Source organism: Cyrtonyx montezumae, unplaced genomic scaffold, assembly GCF_038088225.1.
Source record: "Cyrtonyx montezumae isolate F1298 unplaced genomic scaffold, pur_monq_1.0 scaffold_17, whole genome shotgun sequence".
In the NCBI taxonomy this organism is placed as follows: domain Eukaryota; kingdom Metazoa; phylum Chordata; class Aves; order Galliformes; family Odontophoridae; genus Cyrtonyx; species Cyrtonyx montezumae.
This window is the reverse complement of record NW_027071903.1, coordinates 32,778,675-32,805,328: the sequence shown is the minus strand read 5'-3', so window position 1 is coordinate 32,805,328 and position 26,654 is coordinate 32,778,675. Positions and strand designations below refer to the sequence as shown.

The 26,654-nt window shown below is 47.9% G+C and overlaps 1 protein-coding gene across 2 annotated transcripts in view; it reads left to right on the top strand.

Annotated features, from left to right (window-relative positions):
• Positions 1-5,183: 5,183 nt before the first annotated feature.
• IGF1R (insulin like growth factor 1 receptor) overlaps positions 5,184-26,654 on the top strand; it is a 133,174-nt gene continuing 111,703 nt past the window's right edge. The window contains exons 1-2 of one of the 2 annotated variants that reach the window (XM_065734037.1): positions 5,184-5,326; positions 23,837-24,382. In XM_065734037.1, coding sequence (XP_065590109.1) covers positions 5,233-5,326; positions 23,837-24,382 — 640 coding nt within the window. In that variant the 5' untranslated portion in view covers positions 5,184-5,232. The remainder of the gene's footprint in view (positions 5,327-23,836; positions 24,383-26,654) is intronic. The other variant, XM_065734036.1, reaches the window with a different exon arrangement.

Genomic DNA, 26,654 nt, shown 5'->3' with positions numbered 1-26,654 from the left:
GCCTGTGGTGGGAGTCTGATCCTGCTCTCCAGTGGTGGCAGAGCTCTGCCCACTCCCTGCTGCTGCCACGCTCCCCTTGTGCTGGTAATGGGACTCACTTGGTGTGTCAGGAAGCACAGCAGAGGAGGCCACTGTGAGATGTTTGGTACCAAAGTGAGAGTCCTCTCACAAAGTGCTTTTGCAGCGCACCGGCAGCCTGTTAGAATGCTGTCAGAAAGGCACAAACATCAGCATAATTTATTGGTGGCTATTTTAGGCAGGTGCATGGGAACTCTAAATATATGGCATCCAGCACTCGCTGCAGTTGCTATGGATATGATATCCCAGGCCTGTAACTAGGGTTATAAATGCTGTTGTGTGCTTATTATTGTTGTTGTTATTAAAACGTGAATTTTAGAGTTATGCCTGCTTGGCTGCTGCCCCTAAATTGTCCACATAACGGCATACCTCCTTGTTTGAAGGAGGGAGGTGTGTGGGAAAGAAGTGATAAACAACGTCCTTTCTTCCCTTCGCTTTTTATTTGCTTCAGAAGGGACCAATTTAGGGCCACTGTTTGCAGTAGTATCAGGGCCAGGAGAATCAGAAATCTCTGCTGTGTGATCTGCCCGTATCCTGCCCTGTGCTGCAGATCTGGAGTAGCAAAAGGTGACGGAGGGGCTCTACAGACACCACAGGCACTGCAGCCACACTGTTCCTGTTCCAGCCTTGTCCCCATCCCTGTCCCTGTGCAGATGGGAAGCCACATTTTCTTGCAGATGGGAACCTGTGGAGATCACTGGTGCTTGATGCAACTCACAGCAGCACAAAAAGTGATGAATAAGGAAATAAACGGGCAACACGCATTTTGCATAGCATGGAAGGGTTTCTTATCAGACTCATGCAGTTTGCAGATGGAAGTTTGGCCAGGAAAAGGAACAACGCATACATCCACACGCAGGTGCATGGCACACGCTGGGCAGAACACAAGGAGACGTTCAACCCAAAACAGGGCCTGGAAAAGATTGGACAAACGGAGGGGTGAAAAAGGTAGGGGGTGCATGCTCCGAGCAGGAGGTGAAGGGCAGTGGTAGCAAAGTGCTTGGGTGTTACAGGTTGTGACAAGCCGGCATCTGGCAGGGAGGTCAGCCTGCCCCGAGAGCGGTGTGGAAGCCAAAATAAAGTCTAGCCAGGTCTATGCCGAGCGTGAGCACTGGGGCAGGGAAAATAGCGAGGCCTCCTTCTCCCCAGTGGTGGCCCCAGAAGGCAGCAGTGAGGCTGCTGTTAAAATATGGCTGAGGATATTTGCCTTGGGCAGATACATGTTTTGAGAGACCGGGGTCAGCGGCTGATTTAACCGCATCGTTTCATCCCCACTGCCGCACTTCCTGAATTTTCCACTTAAGTGGAGTTTTAACAGGACACAGGTATGCTGGTGGCATCCTGCACCGTGCCCCAGAGGGTGCAATGTGTGTGCAGTCAGCGTTCCTTTCTCTCCATCTGACCGTCTCAAGGACCATAAAACAGCAGCGGGAGAAGGAAGCATGAAGCTCAGCACAAGCAGAGGGGGAATGAGCGTGCAAGCTGCGGGACACGGGCAGGGCGAGCTGGGAGAAGGACACTTCTGCTGCTGAAAACTATAGCGTGGTTGAGCATGGTTTGCTCTCTGCATGAGCAAAAAGAGAACAGAGGTAGATTTTGCACAAGTCTAGATGCACAATGCATCAAGCCAACCCTTAAAACAGCAAGAGGCCACTGATGTGTGCAGCAGAGTGGCTGGAGGTGGGAAGGGGTGCCCAGTCTTGGGAGGATAGCACCAGCAATGCACGTAGAGGGATGTCATCCCAGCATAGGCTGCAAATGGTGACAACTGCAATGGGAAGCGCTCTCTTAACACACTCTTGATGTACGTGGATGGACTCACAGATACTGCGACCTATGGGGGGTTTGCACATCCACCACCTTGTGAAATCTGACGGCCAAAACATTTCCTTTTTGAACTGGGGATGTTTGTATCCAGACAGACCAATTCCCTTTAGATGGAATTCCAGTAAAGCATTTTAATCACTTCTCCATCCAAAGAGCAACCTAAGCTGCTCAATCTGCACATACAATCGGTGTTGTTCAGCCTGTGACAGGATGCCAGACGTGGATTCCTGGTAACCAAACACTTCTCACCATTCACACCACGCTCCTGTGAGCAGGTCTGTAGATAAAACAGGTGCGTGCGGTGTAGACAAGAAAATAGATTTCACTGTGACGCACCACTGTGCAGTAATATAAAATGATCTGCATTTTGCACAGGTTGCAGCAGAAGGCATAATGCAGCAGAAAGCACTGTGCAGCAGACGGTAACATGCAGCAAAGGATACCATGCAGCAGAAGGCACTGTGCAGCTGCAGTGGGACAGGTGCAGGTGTCCTGGCAGCATCCAACCACACCATTCACACAGAGGAGCTACATCACACTGACACTTCACTGCATGGCTGCAGAGCACTGCCAGCTCCTCCTGACCGACCCTGTGCTGATACCATTGCTTTGGCTTTTCTTTTTTTCCTTCTAAAATAATTTGGCAGGTTCCAGAAAGAAGCTCTGTTCCAACAACTATAGGATGGTGTTTTTGAGAGACCGTAAGCACAACTTGCTGCTCTCTGCACAGCAACCAGTGCTTGTCCATGGCTTGCCCTGTTCGTCAGAGCCATGAAAGAACGGCTCTTTGACAGGAATAGAAGTTCTTTATGACAGCAGAGTGATGAATGATGGACACTCCGTTCCCACTTCAGCTCTGCCTTAACACAACAACACATTAATCTGTAAGTTACGCATTACGATGTGTGTGCATCAGTGCCATAATGCACAAAGAAGGGACACTTGTTCTGTCCACGTCCAGTGCCAGCACTGGGCACAGCTGTACACAGCAGCAGCGAAATTCACCATTCCCCATATCACGTCACTATCAGACTGCGTGCAGAGCTGGTCTCCCTCCCATTTAGAAGCCCCTCTAGGTGCTGGAAGGCCGCAGTGAGATCTCCCCAGAGCTTTCTCCTCCCCGTGCTGTGCAGCCCAGCTCTCAGCCCGTCCCCATAGGAGAGTTGCTCCAGCCTCCAAGCATCCTCACAGCCCCCTCTGCACCCACTCCAGCAGCTCCACGTCTCTCGTGCTGGGGGTGCAGGCCTGGATGCAGTCCTCCAAGAAGGTGTCGAAGCTGAAGGAGAGACTGCAGGAACACTTGTGTTAATGATGTCAGATGTGTGTGCCTGCACCCGCAGCCCTGCAGCCCTCGGTCCACGCTCCCACCATGTGCCCGACAATAACTGTGGTGTGAAAATGGAACCTGAGTGCTTCTCCTTAACTCGGCCTCTTTATTTTATTTTATTTTATTTTATTTTATTTTATTTTATTTTATTTTATTTTATTTTATTTTATCTTATCTTATCTTATCTTATCTTATCTTATCTTATCTTAATTTATCATCATATTTTATTTTATTTTATTTTTTATTTTACTTTATTGTAATTTAATTTTTTATTTCCTTTTACTTTATCATATATTTTATTTTATTTTATTTTATCTTATCTTATTTTAATTTATCATCATATTTTATTTTATTTTTTATTTTACTTTATTGTAATTTAATTTTTTATTTCATTTTACTTTTTATTTTATTTCATTTTACTTTTCATTTTATTTCATTTTATTTCATTTTATTTCATTTTACATTTTATTTTATTTTATTTTATTTTATTTTATTTTATTTTATTTTATTTTATTTTATTTTATTTTATTTTATTTTATTTTATTTTATTTTATTTTATTTATTTTATTTTATTACCATTTCACTTCCAGGAATTTCGCGCCGTTATTTATTGCATTTGGCGTACACTGTACGTTCACGGCTCCGCGTCGCCCTCTCTCCCGTTTCATTCATGCCTTTCCCCGCCCGCCCGCCCTGGCGCTCTCCCGCCCCGCCCCTCCCGGCCCCGCCCCTCCCGCTCCGCTCCGCTCCGCTCTCCGCCTTTTGCCTCGCGCCCGCTCGCGCTTCGCCGCCGCCGCCGCCGCCGCCTGGGCGAGGGGAGCGGGAAGGGGAGGGGGGGGGGGGCGTGCTGCGAGCGCGCGCACTGCGAGGCGAGGGCGCGCGCGCGCGCGGAGGCAGCAGGCAGCGGCAGGGCGGGCGCGAGCCCCGTCCCCGCGCGGCCGCAGAGGAAGAAGCGGAGCGTCGGGCGGTTGTTTACCGGCGCGGGGCGGCGGAGCGGGAGGATACCGGAGGATAGCGGAGGGGACCGCGGCTGCGAGCGGAGCGTTAAGCGCGAGGAGCGGCGGCGCGCTCCACCTCCACCCCCCCCACCCCCGAGGAACGCGGACCCTCCGAGCGCTGCGGGGCTGTGACCTTCAGCGCCCCGCGCCCCTCCCGGCGCTCCCCTCCCCCCGCTCGGCGCCGCGCGCACCCCGAGAGGAGGGGGGGAAAAAGAGCGAGAGCGAAAGGAGGCGAAGGATTTACAGAGCGGCTCCGGGAGGCTCCGCGCTGCCGTCCGGCCCCCCCCCCGCCCCCGCCATGGCTCGGCGGCTCGGAGGGATGCGCGGGGCCGGGCCGCGGGGGGAGCCGGCGGGGTGCTGAGCTGCCCCGCGTCCCCTTCGTTTGTTTTTTCTTTTTTAAATTCTCCATTTTCATCTTTTTTCGTTACTATTATTTTTTAAATTATTATTATTATTTTGAGAGAAGGCGGCGGCGGCGCCGAGAAGGATCCGTTCCCCGTCCCCGCGGCGCTGCGGTGCGGCCGCGCCTCTCGGAGGGCGGAGGGGGACCCGGCGGGGCAGCCCCGTCCCCGCGCGCAGGGCCGGGCGCGCCGCTGTTGTTGTTTTGTAATCAGATTGTCTGGGCCGCCCCCCCCCCCCCCGCCTCCCCCGCAGCCCTCCCAGTTGTGTGTGTGTGTGTGTGTGTGCGGTACTGGAAAATGGAGGCTGAGGATGCCGAGCGCCGGCCCCGCTCACGGCCCGCGGGCTCCGGGCAGCGGCGCTGAGCGGACGCGGCCGCTCCGCCCTTCGTGCACCGGGAGATCCGCGCTCCGCTCCGGAGCGGCTCCCGCTGCTGCTCGGCGCTCCCTCCGCACCTCCGTCGTTATTATCCGCAGGGGAGAGCCGTGCGGCCGCAGCCGTCCGGGACTTGCTGGTGGCTTTTGGATTCCCCCCCCTCCTTTTTTTTTTTTTTTTTTTTTTTTTTTCCGGAAAAGGGGATTTTTTCCAGCTAAAAAAAGAGGAATGAAGTCTGGCGCCGGAGGAGGGTCCCTCGCCGTCTCCTGGGGGTTGCTGCTCGCCTTCGCCGCGCTGTGTCTGTGGCCGACAAATGGGGAAAGTGAGTACGGCGCGGGGAGGGGGCGGCGGGGCCGGGGGACCCCGGGGTGCGCGGGGACACCGCGAGGGACCGCGAGGCGATGGCGACGTGCGGGTTCCCCGGGCCGTGCTCCGCAGCCGCCGCCCGCCTTTGTGTCCCGCACCTGGCGGCGTGCGGGGCAGCGCGGCCGGGGCCGGGCGGGAGCGCTCCCCGCCTCGGAGGAGCTCGAGCTTCGTCGGTGCTGAGCCGGCCGTGCGCGGTAACCTGGCGCGGAGAGCCGAGCGTTCCCGGGGAAGGGGCTGGCTGCGCTCGGGATGAGCGTGCCGCGGGTGGGCAGCGCTCGTGCGGAGCCGTGTGACGGCCGGAAGGGCCGCGTAGTAAAAGAGGGATGTCTTTTTTTTTTCTGTAGCGAGCGGCTTCCTCCGTGTGTGTAAACGTGGGGATGCCGCCGGCTGCTTGCTGGGCAGCCCGGGCCGTGTTTGGGTGCCGGCCCCACCCGCGGGGCCGTCGTAGCGCGGAGCTCCTCGTGCCGGGCTGCTCGCCCTCGCTTTCCGGAGGAGCTGTGCGGGGAGCACGACCATTTTACGGAGCGCTCCATCCCTTCTCCCCGCCCGCAGAGCCGCGGTTGTTTCCCGTGCTTTGGTGCTTCGGCTTAATCCGCTGGATGTGTTTTTCAAACGCGGGCCCCGCTTTGGGAAAGCCGCGCGCTGTCGTAGGAGGGGAAGGGGGAGATCCGTGATCCCCCGTTTGAAATGCAGTGGGCGAACTTTGGGGAGCTGTGGAGCTTCTGCGGTAGCGGCGGTTTGAGGTTGAAGGGGAAGGTCTTGGATGCGCTGCCGACGAGGCTGAAACAACCCCGGTGTTTGAGCAAGATGCGCGTAGACGGAGTGTGTAACGCGCGTTGAGTAACGCTGCGTTTCATTAGGCAGCGAGTGCCAATTAACTCCTTGCAAATGAGGCCCAGGTCGGGCCGGTGCGGGCTGGGAGCTGCAGTCCTGCTGCCCGGAGCCGTTCCCAGCGGCAAGGTTAATCCGCAGGCTTGGAAACAAAACCCCCGTGCCCTTCTTCGGGGAAGGGCTTAAACAGGATCAGCCCTCGTGGGGAAAACAGAGAACGAGGAGATGCGCTGTGCCCTGAGGTGTACTACCTTAAAGTCAAAGCGTTCACCCAGCTCCTGCAATAAAACCAGGCACAGGCGGTTGGCATACTGGCTTCCAGTCCTCACAAGCGTTTGTCGTTGCCATTTAACTAAAACGACCCATTTAAGAACCTCCCCAATGAAATATCTCCTCCCGATCTCGGTGTTTACGCGCAGGGAGATCTGTTGAACTCGTCCTGGCCGGGCGCTGCCTCTGATCGATCGCCTTTCTAGTTTGCACTTTGATGGCTTTTGTTTTCACCAGTTATTGCCGAAACAATTTTGCTGTTAGGGGGAAAAATGATCTCCAGAGCAGATGTTTTGCATCTTTTCACGTTCTTCTCTCCCTGCAATAGTGGAAGGAAGATTAATCTGAATTTTTATTTGTTTTTCATATATACTGTGTCGTAGCTAAAAGGCACTTCCATTTTCGGTCAAACAAGCACAGCATTCCTAAATAGGAATACAAAGGAGTTGCAACAGGAGGGGGGAAGCCCATCCTTTTAATGCCAGATTACATAAAGTCTGTTCATGGGTGGGTGACAGGAAACTCACAGAGATGCAGGTAGCCTCAGTGGCACATGTCTAGTTGGAGAAGAGATGCTACGAGTTTTCTGAGGCTCTCTTAGAGCAGCGTGGAAATAGCAAGGCCCGTGGTGAGGACGAAGCACCTTTGGTGCATAGGGCTGCGTTGCTCGGGGCTCTTTCACCTGAGGATTGCCTCCTGAAACCCTCCTGCCCCCGCAGTGCCAGCTTTATACACACCTGACTTCACATCCACATGGCTAGTGGATGCTGGCTGGAGCTGGGAAGCTCCCAGAACTGAGGCTGCAAGCAGAGGATGCTGGTGCTGGAGGAGGGGTGCAGATGGGTGTGGAGCAGTGGGGGTGGAAAGCTGCCGGGCAGCAGCGGTCACCGCGGCTGTGGGAGAGTGCTGGGCTCAGGTTGAGTGCTCCTTACTGGGACTGGAGCAAAGGCCTGTGAGTCAGAAACCAGGGGGGTTAGGAAATGACTTGGCCAACGTTGAGCAAAACACATCGAGAATGTGAGAAAGCAGAGGAGCGGGTGTGGAAGGATGGTGGCTGTGAGAAGTTTCAAGGCTGAGCTGGTGGTTGAGAGCAATGCTCTCAAGTTGTGCTTGGCTCTCGGTGTGTTGGTGGGAGCGGTGTGGGGAGCAGGACAGCTCGGGATGGCAGGATCCGTTCGTTGGAATTTATCAGCGTGCGTTACCTCGGGAAAAGTCATTTCCAGTCATGTTGAATTTCCTGCTCGTCTGGCGTTTGTGAGGAGGGCTGTGGAGGAGGTGCTTGTGCTGTGGGCTGCAGCACACACGTGGGGCGGTTCTGTGCTGCTGAACCTGCACAGGGATGTGTGTGTACAGGGGCTGATCTCAGCTGCTGCTGGCTTTGTGATCCTGCGCAGCGAGCAGCTCGCTGCCTCCTCGCCATCTGTGATGGTTGTGAAGTTCATAACTTACAAAGCGTGCTGTTAGGTTATTATTATTATTTTTAAATTGACTGTAGCGAAGGGAATGAATTTTATCGGTGTTGTTTTCCCTCTTTTAAAAGGTGATAACTGGGAAGCAGTGATAGCTTCCATCAAGTGTTCCTTAAACTTCAGGTTATGGTCTCGCATCAGTTCTTACGTGAATCTAGTGTGGAGCTTTCCTGCTCTTGGGGTTAGCAGCAGTTCTGTGCACACACGTGTTTGTGCACGCAGGGTGGTGAGCTGCAGGTTGCTCTTGATGACTGCTGTACATGCTAGGAAGCGTCGGAAGGCTGAGGCACGAGTGATGATCTCTGCAGTCTCACAGCTTAAGTTTCTGCAGATTGGTACCTTTAGTTTATTTCAGATCCTTCTGACATATACATGACTTTAAGGTCTTTGGGCTTAGATGGAAGTGGAGCGTGCCACGTTGGAGAGCTCTGCCTTTGGAGAGACTTCGGGAGCGCAATGATGTGTTTGAAAGGCAGAAATACTGTTTTAGTATTTGGGTATATTTGACGTGTGTAATTTTTCTATCACTGTAAATTGTATAGACAGCTTCTTTGTGTAGGATAGTTGGATTAGTTTTTATGATTTATGAAAGCTGCTTTAAGAAGAATGGCTTCAAAGTGTTGGTACTGCACAAGAGCAGGACTCGGCAAACAGCAGTCGCTGGAGACACGCTGTGGTTGTTGGCCAGCCTGGTTCTTCCTCGTAGCCAAGTCATGACAGGTACAGTCTGGGCTGGTTTCTGTAGTACTATATTTGTCTTTGTTGTGTCCAGAACTGTCTGAGACCACGTTTGAGGACAGCTGAGTGATGAGCAGCATACCACGCTCTCACATCTCTGTGCTCGCACTCAGAGCAGCGCGGTCCCCCAGACCCGAACTGTCCTTTACTCAGGAGTTGTTTTGCTGCAGGGACTTGCAGACAGTTTGGTTTATTCATTAATGAAGCAGATGCATTCCTGCAGGGACGGTGCTGGCATGGCAGTGGGTTGTGAAGGTTTAACTGTAGTTTATCAGGGAAAGCTTTCCTCTCTAACCTCTGCAAGCTCCAAATAGGAGCGGTTCCTTCAGGATTTCTTTCACGACACCGTTTACTTCTTCACTGTTGGCATAGGGGAGCGTTGCTGCTGATTTTTAAAATAAAGTTGCTTGCAGTTTGCTGAAAAGCAAATGTGAGATGCAGTATTATTACTGCAGTTTGCAGTTCAGTTTACAGCTGGCTTGCGAGGTGCACGTATGTGAAGTAGGTTCTGCTGGCTGGCTAGGTGCAGTGGCACGAGGAGCTGCCTGTGCTGCCAGCAAAGCGTGTGCTAGCACGGTGGCCGTGTGAGCGGTCAGGAGAGCGTTATCTGCGGGCTGTTATTGGGGCCATTACGCTGTAAAGATAGCGCTGTTGACTTGGCAGTGTGAGCAGAGCTCTGATGGAAGCACTTTCTCCCACAGGTGGGCTCCTGCTGCTGCTATCCCATCCCCACGGACACAGCAGTGTGTGAGCACGACGTGGGAATAGCCACAGCCCTGCAGCTCTTGTCTGGGACAGACTTTATGCGGTGCTGTTTTGGAGTTGGGTTGTTGTGGTGTTTTTTTTGGTGGTCACTAATTAGCACATTCCTCATTTAGCTGGTTGCTTAGGCAGTTGTGTTTCAGTAGCAGAGGGTGGGATTGGAGGAAGGTGAATTATTTTCCAAGTTCAGGATGCACAAAATGAATCCTCACCTGCCATCGGAGTGCCTGGATCTCGGGTACCACACCTGATGCTGACTTCAAAAGCATGGTCTATGCAGATTGTTTTCCAAATTGTGGTGCTACAAGGGTACTCAGCAGGTTGAAATAGACAGCTTGATGGGAAGAGGGAGCATGTGTAAATTAGGGCTGGGATAATACTCTTTCTGAAGTGTCTTTCGTGTGTTACAGGTGGAATGCAGCTGGGTGGGGTGCTCGGGTAAGGAGTACACCTTGGGTAGCGGTGCTCAGGGTGTGTTTAGTGACAGTTTCTTGTGAGATGTGGGGAGTATTTATGGGACAGAGCCTCTGTGAATGCCACAGGTTGCTTTGGAGTGTGACAGTCAGTCTGAGAAGGCTGCCAGGTACAGACACACAGGGAAGCTTGGTGAGAGCTGCACTGCTGCATGTGGGGAAGGTTCTTGGTGGGGGAAGAGGGTCCCAGATGTCTTAGATATGAAAATATCTTCTCCAGACAGAAAGAGACACAGTGCTGGTGTGCTGATTTGGTGGAGGAGCAGCTCGGTGTTTTCATTTTACTTCTGTAAGCTGCTTGAGGAGCTTGCTGCTTTCTGTGTGATGGAGTGGCCATCAAAAAACAGGCAGGCTTTTCTGGAAGGGGACCATCTGACAGAGACTAATGGGCATCTCCAGCCTTACACAGGTACGGTGTTTGGACTGCTGCCTGGTGACAGCTGCTCCTGGAAGCAAACTTCTCTGGGAATTGGCTCAGGCTGCAGTAGGGCTTTATTCCTGGATCTCACTGGAGTGGTTTCCTTGTTATTTGCTGGTCGTAGGGGAATGCTTGGGCTGTAGCATTAGAGATAGGGTCTTGTTGGAAGTAGTTTTTTTGTGCTGTCTGTCCCCTCTGTTCCTTCCCACTGCAGGAACTGTTGTTTTGTAGTTTGTGTGTGCAGGTTGGTGAGGTGTAATTTGATTATTACTGCTGTATTCATACTTTGTGTACAGCACTGGGGATTCAGTGTGCTCTCCAAAACACATACAGAGGTACAGGTTGTTATTGCCAGGCTGCCTCGGGTGGCTTTGCCTGCCTTTTATCCGAGGAGCAGTGTCTGGGGATGCTCACATGGCACAAACAACGTGTGCAGGGGCTGCAAAGTGCTGGGATGGACGAGGCTGTGCCTGGCTGTGTGCTGGGCTCTGTGCTGCTCCCAGGTGCCCTGCATCCAGCAGCAGTTGAGGGCATCTTCCTGGGTACTGCGGCTGAAACTTAGGCATGGATATATGTCTTATTTGTCCCTCACAAATGCTGTCCCCTGGGAAGTGCACACAGAATGCATTCTCAGGTGTGCTGTGGGATGTGCGTCACTTGCTGTTCATACATGTGTTTGTGTTCCTTTGGGGACTAAGGGCAGATGTGTTACAAAGATCCTGGAGGAGGATGCCCAAAGTCTGCAGGTCTGTGGGCACTGCTCCTCCTCCACCTGTGGTACGGAGGTCTTGTTTCACAGGTTGTGGTGGTGTTCCCATGAAGCTCTGCCAGCGGAGGCTGTCCGTGCAAGTGTGACTGCACACGCTGGCAGGGATGGGCTGGAAGAAGAGTGCTGCAGTTGTTTGGAGCTTGAGCCTTGGCTTGTTTGGCACTGTGGCTCTGCAGCCTGGGAGTGACAGAAGGTTTTGCTTTTTGTTTCATTTCTGGTGCACACTAATAAAATGCTGGGATTTCTGTCTGATTGGAGTAGGCTGGCTCTGTGCTCAAAGTCTCACTGATACTGTGCCTTAACAAAAGCTACGTTCTATGCATTTAATACATGAATTAGGTTGGGGGGCACCTTCTGTGAATTCAGGTTTCTGTGCTCAGATGGGCTGCAGTTCAGAAAAGTGGCAAAGCTTCACCAGTGAGGAGTGGGAGATCCTGCACGTCGAAACGAGGAGAGAAATGCAGCTCAGTGCAGCGTGTGCTCAGGCAGTGGTTCTGGGCTTCAGCAGAAACACATGTGAGATGGACATCTGTCCTTGCATGGTTTCTGTCTGGTGTATCTCTCCTGGTTGTTCATGGTTTAAACAAACACGTTGCCTTTGTTGTAAGGCTGTGCTGCCAAGTGCCCACAGCCCGGCAGCATTTGGGTTCTGTTGTTCCCCAGCAGCTCCAAGGACCAACAGCATCACAATTCAACGCATTCGGAGAAGATTACAAAAGGAATTTGGGGTGGATCTCAATCAGCACTTCAAAAGCCATTGCTTTGGAGCAGCTCCCCTGTAACGCAGCCCAGCACCCATGGAAAAACGCCGTCATCTTAACAGATGCAGTGTTATTTTGGAGATTCCACTGTATAAATACACGGACTGTGGTTGAATTGCGATGGCAACAGATGCAATCTCTGCTCTCAATTCTTTCATCTCTAATATTTAAAAATAACCCACGAGGTTAAAGACGCCAGGGCTGAGGATAGGCTTTCTGTGAGCTGTCCGGGCTGTACCTCCTGGGCCGGGCTGTGTTTTGGGTCTCACTGTGCCCTGTGTTCTCTAGCTGGATTTCTTTTACTGCCAGCTGTTACACACCTTGATCTATAAACATGGCCCTTATGGGCAGTGCATCCCTTTGTTTTCTTTTTCTCCTGCCAACAAAGAGCATTTGTCATTTTGATAGATTCGTGTAAATAAGTGGCAAAGATGTTTGTTCACATCCTCAGTTCTCACAGTTTGAAGAGGCAGAATAGCAGATTATGAATTTTCCGGTACATTGCTTCTCATTTGGGTTCCTTTTCTATTTGGATGGAAAACAGAATTGTCATTAAAACGTGGAAGGTAAATTCTGAGTTTTAATTAAGAGTCATTGAGGTGGACGGGCGTGATTTAAAAAAAAGAAATAATCAACAGGAGAAGTGATTTCTCCTCCTTGCGAAACGAAGAGCTCACTCGCTGTCACTGGCTGTGGGTCCCTTTGTCCCTGATGGGACGAGGTGTGGGCACGAGGAGCTGGCATTGCTGGAATGCTGCTCTCACTCCCAGCCAAGGGTCCAGGCTTCTTCTGTGCAAATTATATGCTTACTATTTTTATTTTATTCAAATTACAGTAGGCATTTACCCTAATATATGCTGTTATAATTTCACGTTTGATTTGCAGTGAAGTTTATTTTTAGAAGGATGAGTTTAAGTGGTTTATACGAAGTGATTTTCTATTTTTGTAAATGAAATAATCAGGCCTTATTGACTTTTAATTTCAAGCAAATGGCTTTTTCTTGGCTTGGTGGTTATGTAAGCAGAAAGAAACACTGTGATTTGGAAGTATTCTCTCAAGGGGAAGAGCAGGAGGGTGGATGTCCCTCGCAGTGGGGCCGAGGTGATGTGTAATTTAGGCATCTGTAGGAATGGAATGGAGTAGAATGAGTTTTATGTGACTTGATGGCTTATTTTTTCCCGGTGAAGCTCAGAAAACCCAATAGCTGCTGAGTTGAAGTGCTGGTGGGGGGAGCAGCGTGGTGCTTTGTGCAGCAGGCTGTATACAACGTGGGGTGGGCTGGAAGCAGCCAGGGCAGGTGTGTGTCTGTGTGCTGGAGCACTGCTGTGCGTGCTCAGAGATGGGTGAGCTGCATGGTGAGTCATTACGGGCTTGGTACAATCACAATTGATCTCCATTTCCTGCTGGTTCCAAAATTACTGCAGCGTGAAAGCTGAGAGTGACCGATGGCTCCTGGGGGAGTTGGAGGGTGGAATGTGGAAGTGGCTGTGTGCAGTAACTCGATGCTGCCCGGGGTGCTGCATGGAGATGTCCCTGTGAGGACAGGTGTGGGGGGGGGGTGGCAGCTTGGGGTGAGCATCACCTGGTGGGGACAGGGCTCGGGGACAGGGCTCCAGGCACACGTTGGTCTGCACAGTGACTGAGGGTGGGGTGTGCAGGCAGCAGTGCTGTGATGGAGAACGTCTGACGGTCACTTTTTGTGGTCGCCTGCTGCCAAACCCGTGACCCTTGTCACTGTGCGGCCTCCTCCTCCTCTTGCAGTGAAATGGGATTAATGCTGTTTTGAGGTAGTAATTAGTACGTTGTGGCAGTGCGGGCAGGTAAGAATTTTCATTCATTTTCTGTTAGCAAAGTATTTTTTGTTGCTAGCATAACTTACTAGTTCGTGGACTGCCTGCGTTGCATATGCAAGAGCAGGTTGTGCTGAAAGGGCATTTCTGGGAGAACCTGAAGGGAGGATTTATACTGTCCTCAGTTGGGTTTGCAACCGAGCTGTGAAGAAGCCTTGAAGTGATTCACAGAGGGGGGAAACATAGTTCAGTTACTGGAGGAGCAGGAGGTGTGAGGTGGGGTTGTCCCTTTTCTGTTTATTGCTTCCTTCACAGAATTGCATTTTTATAGACTTTTTCTGAAGTGGTAATCGGGAAGGAAAACTAGCAATCTGTGTTCGTGTTGTGGCCATTGGGTGCCTTTTAAACTGTTGAAGCTTGCCATTGATGAACACTCGGATATACTGTGCTAAAACTGACCTAGGAGGAAAAACACACTTTTTCTTGGAAAGCTTGTACAAGCTTTTTCCAATGTTGCCATACCTAGGGTTGCAGAAGGCTGAGAAGGAGGGAAAAGACATGGTTGTTCTTGCCATCTGAGGGCAGCTGGCTGTTCAAATATATAAACAAAACAGGGAAAAAAGTTCTCCCGGGTTTCTGACAAGCTAGGTGTGTGGTTTTCAGTCAGAGCAGCTAATGCAGTTGGTCTGGTTTTTGCAAGTAAACAACCAGAGGAATAAGTTACTCAGAGAGGATGTAAAGAACTTTCCTCCGGAAAGAATTTTGCAAACTCTGAACTGTATGGTTGCAATTTGATGAAGCATGGAAGGGGCAGTGGTTGGTGGAGGAGTCGGACTGCTTCTCCAGGGCACAGTGGGCTGGGAAGGATCAGCCCCATACAGCAGAGCTCTCTCTATTGAGTCCTGGGAGCTGCAGGAGGGCTGGGGTAGTGCAGGGCGTTGCAGCTGCTGGACCTGCCTTCAGCTTGGTTAAATTTCAGGAGGTAGTGCAGGATGTGTACAGCATCTGGACTTGCTTATTTACTGGTTCACCAAAGTACTGTCTGAAGATCAGACCTCTTCCTTTTCCCTTGGCCTTCCTCTCATTCCCCATTTCGTGGTCTGCATTTTCTATATTTGCAATAGGTCTCATGTTGATTCTTTATTAAAGACTTAAAAGCAGCCATAGATAAGGGATGTCTGCGTTTCCTCTCGCTCTTGCTCAGTGCTGTAGAGTAGATCTTGCAAGGCATTCGTTCAGAGCTTTCATGGGAGTTTTCTAAACATGCTTTGCTTTTGATGCAGTGAAGGAAGGACGATAACTTGCAGGGGCTGATAGCACGGCTGGGAGTTGACCTGTGTACAGACAGCACTTCTTGCTATGATCTCTAAGTTTTCTTGCTTTACTGACCAGTTCAGTTGCTCTTGTGCTCAGCTAGCACAGACGTGTTCTCTGCTGTTTCTCTTGGATAATTTTGGTACCAGTCAGTGGAAATGGGCCAAAAGGGCACCGAGTGTGAAACCCTGCCCCATTTGTCTTTCCCCACCTTGACTCCCTTTGAAGAATGTGAATTACTTTGAGAAAGTGTCTGCAGCTCCCACTGGGTCAAATAGAGGTTGAGATAAAACCACTTACCTGTGTGTGTGGTAGTATCGATTGTCCTTGGGAAATAATTCCTTGGCAGGGGGTTATCAAGTCTGACGTTTTCCACTTCACTAGTAAGTTTCTTGGTGAGCACACAGCCAGGAGCAGGACCCCAGACCTGCTAGTTGTAGGTTCCTTCTTCACTTTTTCCTCTCAATGGGCTATGCAGCCTGGCCTAGGGAGCCTGCTTTGGCAAAGGGGTTGGCCTAGATGATATCTCTAGAGGTCCCTTCCAACCCCTACGATTCTGTGATTATTCCTTTCAGATCAGATGTCATTCATCATGCTGGTCAGTGTGGTTGGAGCCTGCTGTACCTGCTGGCTGTCAGGAGTAAATCTCCTTGATGCAATATTGCAGTAGGACTCGCTCCTGTCTCTCTTACCCAGCATGGGTGGGCACGTGTTCACACCGAAGCCAAGGTCACTTGTGCATCTGTTCTTCTTAACACTTGGCTTTGATCTGTTCTGTTTTCAACTTGTTGATGCAGGGTCTGTTCTGTGCCCTGCATAGGTGTTACTTCATCTGCCTTTTTCCTTTCCTGTATGGGTTGTCTTATTTAGGATTTTCCGGATTAATTTGACTAGGAATATTAAACTATGACTTTTGTTTGGAAGTGAGGTGGTTCAGCCTTTGGCAGCATGGCTGCCAGGGGACTCTGCTTCAGCACAGAGGAGTTCTGTTCTGATTCATCTGTGCTGTCTTCTAGTTTCCTCTTCGTTTTAGCTTCGCTTTGTGTATCGGAATTGAGGCGATTTTGTGGAAGAGTGTCATTGTTTTGGACTACCTTGGTCAGAGCTACTCTGCTGTTCTGTTCTTTCAGCTGGTTGGCTTTATCTCCTTCGCTTTGTGACGATCACGAATCACTAGAATTGTGATTTGTACGTTGCTCGTGATGCTTATGGGCAGTGTTTAAAAACCTTTTATCGGGTTGGAAATGGGCAGCATATAAATACAAAGTCAGAAGCATCCAGAAAAGTGAGTTCACTTGGGAGCTCCTACTGCTGCAGCTCCGTGGGTTTGTATTACTCTCAGATTCGGTTCTGGAGCAACAGTTTGCTGTTGATAAGCTCTAGAGTCGTCACTTTGTCTCTGGTGCCAACCTGCACGTTTTACCGTGTGTTTGGAAAGGAAGGTTCTTTTTTCAGTCTAGTTAGCTCATGACTGGAAAGCCCCACAGTGCCTGCATGTATGTAATTTAATACTTGTAAGGCCCTTTTTTGGGGGTGCAAGTTGGTCATGTTTTAACTGCCTTGAAAAAACAGGTTCCAGCACGACCTGTGTGATTTCAGCTGTGTTGCTGCCATGTGAAGAGAGGGATGGGAAGGCTCCCTTCTCTCTGAAATCAAGTTTGTAGCACCGTCTTTTTCTCACGTGCAATTAGATGCTTTTACAAAAACTCTGTTCTGGTGGAGGTTTTGGTTTGGTTCGTTAAACACTGCGGAAGGTCAGAGCACATAGGATTTCTGTTTCATCAGAGAAACTAGGAGGGATGATAGTAGGGTCATGTATTACATGTTGTCGTGAATAGTGATGTCAGGGTTGCCATTTTGCTATGTAGCTGAGAACAGCTTCTAACTCTATTATTTGCTGACCATGAGGGATGGGTGCAGTTATATACTATGGCATGGTAATGTTTTGGCAAATTGCTTCTAATGAAATCTAAATGATCCAGCCTTGTTGTCTGGCCAGTTTTTGGAAAAGGGAAAGTGCTAAAATACACGGAGAAGCCAGTTCCCTCTGTGAGTGTGGGATGGCAGTGCAGGAGAGTCTCCTTAAGCACGAGCTGTGGAGCCCAGCCACGTGATGACTTCTGGTTCTGTAAGAGTTGGCTGCTTATCCCTGCATCCCAAGTGCGTGCATCCCATAGGCTCCCATCAGTCAGCTGCTGACTCACTTGGATGTGTAGACAACTGTTCTGAAAGTAAATAAAGAAAATTGTGCAGTTATTTTTTTTTTAAAGGTGGGGAAGAGCAGTCCCCAGGAGAGACGATTTCTGCTAATCCATTGTCATTGCAGATTGTGCAACATAAATTCAGTGTTATAAACAGCTTGTAATTTTAGTCTTGCATTTCTGTGTGAGCAGGAATTAGAAGCTACTGGCATAGAGTTTAAACATTATTACCACAGTTTAAAAAAGAAAACTGTTTTATGCTCGTAGTTATTGATCCGAATGTGGCACCAGCTTACTTCTCTATTGCATATTTAGTATAGAGTAGGATGTTTTTCTTTTGTGGTGCTGTCAGAGGCAGTTCAGGATCAGTCCTGTGGAGTTCAGGATTTGGTGCTGCCCTGGGCTGCCTGATAGTCAGGGGGTCAGGCATTACCATGCAGCACAGCCACTTGGATGTTACTGGCTCTGCTGTATGTCTTCCATTTTTGCCCTGTGTACCCATGAGGACAAACAGCAGTCCATGCCAACTGAGCTGCTCACGTCGTGCTATTTCAGTAGCAGGAGCTCACAGATGTGGCTTCAGAGGAACCCCTGAGGGATGTGCTGGGTCAGTGCAGCCGGAGCGAGAGGATTAATTTGGGGATGACTTTGTCATGAGGATGCTTTCATGTGAGCTCGGCTAAATCTAGAGCTACTTGCTCTGGTGAGCCATGTGGAGAAGGCATCAATCAATATTATTATAGGGATTCAGTTCGTTCTGTTGGCTCCATTTTTGCTAAGCTGCTGTTCCTGTTGACATTCAAAGTAAAATGTTGGCATGGAGAAAGCGGGTGAGATGAGGGACAGAAATGTAATTTATTCTGAAAATGTATTTGTATGCACTTAATGGGAAGTCAGAGGAAGTTCGTGGAAAGCAGTGATGCCAGAGGTACCTTCAGCCGGCGACAGCTCAAATGGCAAGCACGGAAAGGCAGAGCTGCTCTCAGCTTGTGATGTGGGTTGTAGCCCTGTGTGTTATTTCTGTGAATGTTTTGTTCTGGTCAGCTTGGAAACACAGTGGCCCTTGGGTTGGGAATATATAGTTAGTAGAGTGGTAAAGGAGAAAATTGAAATAGAATGTGTGTGTTTTTCTAGGGACTGTGGGAGAGAACAAGAACAAAATACAGAATCCAGTCCTTTTTTTTTTTTTATGTTATTGGGCCAAATCTCACGTGTGCCTTTTGATATCACTTCTTCCTTCCAAATGTAGGAGAGAGGAAACGTATAGGATGAGGAGTGGCACAGGGTAAACTGATGATAACCAATGGTATTTCCCAGAAACGACAGGTTATATTGCAATATAATCATCAGTCCCTTGAGTGTTCAGAATTTGGTTGTGATCTAGCTTTGCCCTCCAAAGCTTGACTTCTAAATAGATGAACAAAAAGCTGGGCTGAGATGTGTAAGCAAGAACACTCAAGAGTTGCGTTCACATGGGAACAGTTAGTTTTTGTTCTGGTTTGAGTTTCCCTTTCATGTTTTGCAGGCTAGAGATGGCAGTGTTGTATGAGCATTAGAAATAGAGTTTCAGTTTCAACTGTGGCCTGAAATGGTTGATGATTCCTGGGTTGGAGGGTGCATTTTGTGTCCCCCTTAGTGTAGAGAGAACCTGGTAAATCTCAGGTGGTTTGAGCAGCAAACTGAGTGAGGATGCACCCTAGGTGAATGGCTTGGAAGGCAGCTCCAAGGCTGTGATAGAGGTTTAGTTCCTTGTTACTGTTTCTGGCATCCCAGGAGGTAATAGAGGAGCTGGCTTCCCTAGGAAGAGCACAAGTGATTGATGTGACACATACAGGATAGGTGAGCTTAGAGAGTACAGAAACTTTGTGGGAGGTTGTGTAAGTACATTAAAGGCACTAAAATATATATTTCATTCACAATGTCACTACGAAGGCAAGAACCAAGAGTGTGGTGGGTGGTGGAAGACTGTTTTAATGTAAAGTGTCGTAAGAAATCGCTCCAACCACTGATTTCTGTGAACTCCGCATTTAATTTCTACTTTACATAGTATGCAATTAAAGAATCCTTAGATTTCTGCAGTAACACTTCTCCCTGCATCTGCAGATGGTGCAGCTATGCTGAATCCTTTCTGCGTGGGCTCGAAGGGGTTTGTGGCTGCCGATGAGTTCCTCCTGGGGCCATGGCTTCAGTACTGGGCTCTGTGGAGATGGCCAAGTACAGTCAGTTTGCTTTGTCAGGGCTGCATGGCAATGCTGATGGCTTTATTAAAGCAAGAATAGTGGGTATCGATAAGAACAAGGATGAAGATCAAGTTTTACCGTTCCTTGTTGGTAATCTGTATGGGCATAATGCTTTCAGACTGTTTCTTTTCTTTTTCCACTGATCCCTTGCTTCCCTTCTGAACAATTACAGTTGTGCAGAAGAGAGGCTCCCTTTCAATCTGCTGAAGGGCCTTATTGTGCCATGGTACCTTTTTGGTAACCTGACTCCAGTCGGTTTTGAGTAACCTGGAGGCTCAGGTGCTGTCATCAGCTGTACTTCTTTAACCCTCAAGTGCCCGCAAGATCTTTTTTAAGCTTTTTATTTCTTCTTTTTGTGTAAGGTGCCAGACAGCCCCTCTATTGAGTTAATGCAATATATAGTAAACATGTCAATATGCAGAGCATCATGCATTATGCAGATCTAAATCCATCCGGTACAATAAGCGCCTTCTTTGTTGTTGTGAAAGAGACTATGACACTGGAGATGTTTGCCTTGAAAAGGACACTGTATGGCGTGGAGCTGGGATGAGCACCGCTGCACTGCAGCTATGTTCAGTAGCTGCTTTGGACTTCTTTTAATTAAATAAAGACCTGCCATAGATTAAAAAACACATGATGGAAAGGAGGCGGCTCTGCAGGGAGTGAACGCCAACGCTGTTCAAAAGATGTGCTGCTCTCCCAGCAGGCCTCAGCTCAGGGCTGGCATTGCTGGACAGTGTGCCTGAGCCTCTCCTTACAGGGTATGGAGAGGACAGCAGTACCTGCCCTGCTCCTGGGGCAGGGCTGGAGTGCAGCACTACTGCACAGAGGCATTTGTGTCTGCATAAAGGATGTATTGCTGCTTGTTATTTAAATAAGTGTTTCTTTCAAGAAGTAGTTTCCCACCTAGAATCAGATTTAGTTTAGAGTAAATCTGAGATAAGGTATGTAGCTTAAGGAAAGGGTGGAAATTGTATAAACAGTGGAATGAAAACAGTGTAAATCTGACTTGGTAGTTATCCTGGGTGTTGGTAATCCACCCAAGACCCAGAGCTGTTAGGGCATGATGAATAAGATGCTGCCTTATTACCATTCTGTTAGTGGGCAAAGTAAATGCATAATAGTGAATTTCCAGTTCAGAACAGGGCACAAAGCAGGAGGTAAGCTGTTCTAGTCATATGTAAAAAGGGTGTCGGCTGCGATATCAAAAACTCTTACATGGAAAATGAGTATTCTGAAGGGCATTTGATGTGCTGTTCAGCCCGACAGGCCGGAGTGTATTGCAAGTCCACGTACACTCCTTGTAAAACAGGATCCAAAGAAAACACAGCGCTGCCAAATGGGAATTGTGGTACACTTTGAGCTCTGATTAATTTGTTATGAAAAAAATCCTTTTCAGGGCAATGAGAAAAACGTGAGAAAAGATGATGCATTGTGGTATAATTGACTTTTGAGAACAATGTGAACTTTAAACGAACTGGAAAAAAAAAAAAGTCTGCTTTGATTGGAACTGTTTCTCCCGAATATTCATATGGACCGAGGTGCTTGTCCTGCCTTGCTGTGAGCTCTCTGCAGTTCCCATTATATACATCAAGGGCTGGAAGATGTAACTTCCTAGATAAACTAATAGGTTCTTAAATGAGGAATGTCAGTGGCACGCTCATCTGTAAGCAGCTCCTAGGCTGGAGCCCACTGCACACTTTCCTCCTCTCTGTTCAGGGGATGATGTTTCATCGTTGAGGAGAGTGCGTACTTTTTCCACAAAGTTCTGGGAATCTCACTGATTTATAAAAGCATTAAATATCTAAAATTAAGTGACTTTCAAGCTGAGACAAACATGAAGCTAAAAGCAATATGCCTTGTAAAGCCTAGCTGCAGGACCAGTGCAGGAACAGACGTATAATGCTTTAGTTAATGGTTGCTGCCATTTCTCTTACAAATTGTTCTTTAGGGTATTGTAACTCAGCTGTTTTTAAACCCATCACTCTGGAACCTTGCCTACAAAATGTCAGCACAAGTGCAAATTTTACTCCTTTAACAAAATAAAGGGCTTGGAGCAGCTAAGCTTTCTAAAATTTTATGGCAGTAAAATAAATGTTGCTGCTTTGGCTTTGCCGTAACAAGAACCATACTGCTCACCTTGTCCTGCCAGAATGTGGAGGCAGAAACCAAAGCAGTTAAACTGGAGAACCGGTGTACTGTAACTTGCCTTTGTTGCACAGGGGAAGCCTGCTGCCCTGGGCAGAGGGCACTGCCTCCACGTGATTGCATTGGTGGGATCGGAGTGGTAGGGGTTGGGAGGGGTTTCTGTAGATCATCTGATGTAACCCCATTTGTTTGAAAAGATGACTTCTTCTGAAGAATATTTTGGTCTCGGTATGGCTTGTAGAGCAGCTTTACCTGGGTTGGGGCTGTCTCTGCAGGATCGGGAGTGGAGAAGCCTGTGTTTGCGACCAGTCCATCTGTTACCAGGGCTGTGGTCTTGGATCTCTTGTATGTTCCCTCTTTCCCATCTGGCTTTGAAAGCTGAGCAGTGTCGACCCATTCACCTTGCTGTTTTCCCTTCCTTGAAGTCAGAGCCTTGACACTTAGCTCCAGGCAGCAGTATGCAGTTCTTCTGTGGTCAGTATTCACTAAAATGGGGATTTCTTCCCTCACTGCTCCTGCCAGGTGTTCTGCTTGGTACGTTAGGTTTTGTTTGTTGGTTTGTATTTCTGTATTTCCAAGCTATCTTGGTGGTGGCTACTCACAGTGCAGCAGTTCCCATTAAAACAGACCATACTTTCAGCTCAGGTCTTTTCAGAAGGAAGATTTGGTGACAGCTTGCACAGAAACAGCTGTTTGTCAGCAGAGATCCTGCCCTGTTGTATTTCTTCTTTGTTTTAACATCCCTCTAACAAGAAAGCAGTGCTCTTACTTTGCCTGTAACGTATGTTATCTGCTGTAATGATTTGGTGTATCAGCTATCTTTTAATTCCTTGTTGGGTGTTATTAATTTGTTGTCAGATTTTAGAGTTGCTATGGTTTTAGCGTGTTTGTGTTCTGGATCCTTTGTTAGCTTAAGTTATTAGCTTTAGATAAGTCTTGTACTGCAGAAGGGCTGCTTTGGGTTGTCAGAGTGGTTTCTGAATCTCTGGACCATTTGTCGGGGTTAGAATTAAAATTTTTGGCTCCAGTGTTTGTGTTTAGGCTTATTCCTTGTCTGAGGAACTGATGTTAAAACAATTAAGCCTAGCATGTGTAAGAGGAGAACCTTTCCACAAAATTAAATTGCTTGGGGTTTATTTAAGTTTTGGGTTTCCCAAATAAATTGGCATTTGACTTTGTTTGCTTAAAAGCAACTAATTATCTATTCTGGGGAATCTTTATTTCCACGTTTTCTGTGGAAGACAAAGTCAGAGGGAGTCCAAGAACAACAGCTCTGTGCACACCATCGTGCTTTGTCTTACTTCAAAGTGTATTTTGTCTAATTATTACATTATTATTGCTTTTCTTCCAGTGCCTTCAAAATTCTTGTTGTGGTACATGTATTAGATGGAAGGATCTAATGCATAGACTTATTAGGGAAAAATCCTTTTGGCCATTGTTTTCTAGAGTGCGTTGAGTTCAGTCTCATGTTTTCAAGGGAAATTCCTCACTGTGATGCTGTGTGTTCTTGTAAATAAACTTATCCTGTTTCTTAGAGCTCCAGGAATTTTTTTGTGTCGATGCCAGAAATCAATGAAACTGGGTTCACTGGGGCAGTGGAGTTACAGGCCTGGGTGCTTTCCTTTCCTCCCAGCTGCGGTGCAGGGTGTGTGAGCTGCTTGCTGTGGTTCTGGTGGTGGTGCTGGTCTGTGGCCAGGGTAGCATTGAGAGTTCAGGCTCGTTTACCCTGTGACTCTGGAAGAAAGAGTGATTTGAGCAATTGTAGTTGTTTTTTTGTTTTTGTTTTTGAAAATGTTTGCCTTTATGTCCGTATGTCTTGAAGGCTGGGGAGGAAGGAGGAAGTAAATTCCATGTGTATTGAACAGTGGGTTGCTGTCTATCTTGCTTCTTTTGGAGTTGTGTGGCTGAAGCCACGTATATAGTGATTTTAACTTGTGACAGGGTGTGCAGATGCACTCAGTTTGCGTTCCTCAATCTAATGCAGCTCTTTTTCCACAGCAGTAATAAAACAAGGTTTCTTTGCTGAAGGACGTGGCTCATAGCCCTGTGCTGCTGCTGGTAGTGCTCGTAGTGATGGGTTAAATGATGTAAATATTCAGTGTAGGTGTAAACCAAACACTTGTTTCCTGTTTTGCAGCTTAATGATTATTATGTTTAAAAACAAAACAAGGAAAACCCCCCAGCAAGTGTATGGCCATGGGAATAGCCTGTGTGCATTATACCTTTAAAAGTCTTAAAAATGCTTTCTTGCTAACTTTCCATTCTTTCTTCTGCCATTTCAGTTTGTGGGCCAAACGTTGACATTCGCAATGATATCCATGAGCTGAAACGTCTGGAGAACTGTACAGTGGTTGAGGGTTTCCTTCAGATTCTGCTCATCTCTAAAGCAGAGGATTACCGCAACTTCCGCTTCCCGAAGCTGACTGTCATTACTGACTACTTGCTGCTGTTCCGTGTGGCGGGCTTGGAAAGCCTCAGCGATCTCTTCCCCAACCTCACAGTCATTCGTGGGAGGAACCTCTTCTACAACTATGCCTTGGTTATCTTTGAAATGACAAATCTTAAAGAAATTGGGCTTCACAACTTGAGAAACATAACCCGCGGGGCCATACGGATTGAGAAGAACTCTGACCTGTGTTACCTCTCCACGGTGGACTGGTCTCTCATCCTAGATGCCGTCTCTAATAACTACATTGTTGGAAATAAACCTCCAAAGGAGTGTGGGGACTTGTGTCCAGGAACCATGGAGGAGAAGCCGTTGTGCGAGAAGACCTCTATTAACAATGAGTACAACTACCGCTGCTGGACCACCAACCACTGCCAGAAAAGTAAGAATTGAATAGCTTGTGCTTTTTGTTATCTCCTTCTGAAGTAAAGGTTTAATTCTGTGGTTGTATTTTAAGCTCTTTTGCAACCTAAACTTGTATTCTGGTATGCAGTCCACATGACATGTTATCCAGTTACTAGACAGATACATTCCTACCAGCACGTAAGGGATCATCACACCCAATTAAACCAGCAACAGAGCAGAACCAGCAACAAAACAAACTCATGAACTTTCTGGGTTACTTCTTCATTAAGAAGTACCAAGCATCTACGTGTAGAATTAGAGCTATTGTAGTAAAGCTGGAGTCTGTGTCTGTTGATGACTTCGGCAGGAGATGTCGTTTAGGTACCATCTTCTTGCTGAAGTGACTTCACATGTGCCTGTATATGCCTGTCAATTCAACAGCTTCAGCACAACAATAACTTGATTTGATTTTGTTTTTTGCCTCCCCTAGTATGCACCTTGAGAAGTTTGTGATAATAAATTCTGTACATAAACTTTTTTTTTTTACTAAAATCATTTTTTTTTACAGTGCAGTTGGTGGTGTTAAAGAGTTGATGGCTATCATGACTCTCAGTGAAGTGATCCTTGCCTGTTTTCCTGTTACCTACCGTGATGGGGTTTTTGTTTTTCTGATAGCAATCAGTAGCAAAAGCACAAGCTGATCTCTTCTCACTTTTTAAAAATAGAGTAAACAAATACATAGTTTACTCAGATAACACGATTGCATGACAGGCTTTTTGAGTTCATCCTGTAACTTCAGGAAAGCTGAGCCCTGGAGTATCAGAGGGTCTTAATTACATGCAGTCGTCACTGGGAGGAACAGTTCCTAAATTCCATGTGCTGTCCTGAGTAAAGCTTCTGTAACACAGGGAGACACCGGAGTGTGGGGGAAACATGAACAGGGCTGCTCAGCCCACCTGTGTCTGGGGAAGGTGGGGTTTCTTTGTTTTTAAGTGGGTAAAGCCCTCATGTTCAGTTAGGACTGACATGAAGCACAATGTAGGGCCCTTTCAGTGAGCATATGGCAAAATATTTCCGATTGAAGTTGTCTATAGGGCTCTGATTTTTGTTAATAATTCATATAGGAGATGAAGTTTGTGTTGAGACAAGAAGGGCCCTCACATCTCACTGGTAGGCCTGTGACTTGTCTGAGGTGAGGGAAGTGAGCTGCCCCGCTTTGTTCCCATGTGCTGCTGCGAGTCGTTAGGCTTCAGCAGCCAAATTTATGTCCTCGTTACAAGAGTGCAACTCCATTCTCTGCTGAGACTGTCACAGGTGACTCCTTTGCATCCTCCTTTGCCCTTAGTGGTTTGAATGGATGTAACGAGAGTATGTTTAATGGAATACTCTTCCTGCTGTGTGCTGTAGCTGTTTGGAGTGGACTGAAACAGCGTGCAAGAAAAGCTTGTTGACTTCTAGGGGAATGTTAACATAATTTGGATCCCAAATGCATGTGAGAGGAGATCTGTTTAAATAAGATGAGATCATAGTTAAACTGTGATTACAGCACTTTTAAGGAAGTTATCTAAGTAATGTAGTTCTTTTCCTGTAGCTTCCTTTTGTGGGAGAAGGTGAAGAAGCAAGCAAGTATTGAAGAGGAGTCTTAAAAGGCTCATTCAGGGCATTACGCTGCAGAAACGGTGTAGGTCTAGGCTCCAAACTTCAGAGTATCTAAACATGCAGAGCGTAACAAAAACTACCAAGTTCTATTAAATAAATAGTGAAAAAATTGGACCCATTTAATCTCCTCGTCCTGATAAGGTGCGGTCTTTGGGAGGGAAAGGCTTTCCATTTGCCAGCTGTTGGTCTTAAAAAATAAAATAAAAGAAGCCAAAGCACGATCCAGAAGTCAGTCCCCTCACGAGGCCAACCAAGGGAGGTGTGAGTGCCCAGTTGTTCAGAAGGAAGCTTTCAGTCTGTAGTGCTGCACTGCGTGAACGTGTTGGCAATGAACTCCCGGTCTGGAGAGGACCCTGCTGTGTACAAAATTGCAAGGGCAAGAAAAAGAATAGAAGCAAGGACTTGAAGTGACTGGGTGCTGTTATCTGTGTTTTCCTACCAGCAGAGACGTGAGAGCTATGCTGTTTTCTGGGGATATTTTCTTGTGTAGTATTTAATTTAACCCTGACATTCTCCTTGTGCGTCACAGTAACGTTGAACAGAAAATGCTGTCTATCACTCAGGGTTCATTTATGCCTTTTTATTTTTCTTTGTTCTGGAGCTGTGGAGGAGTGTACATGAAATCTCTTTTGTCCTTGTGTAGGTTTTAC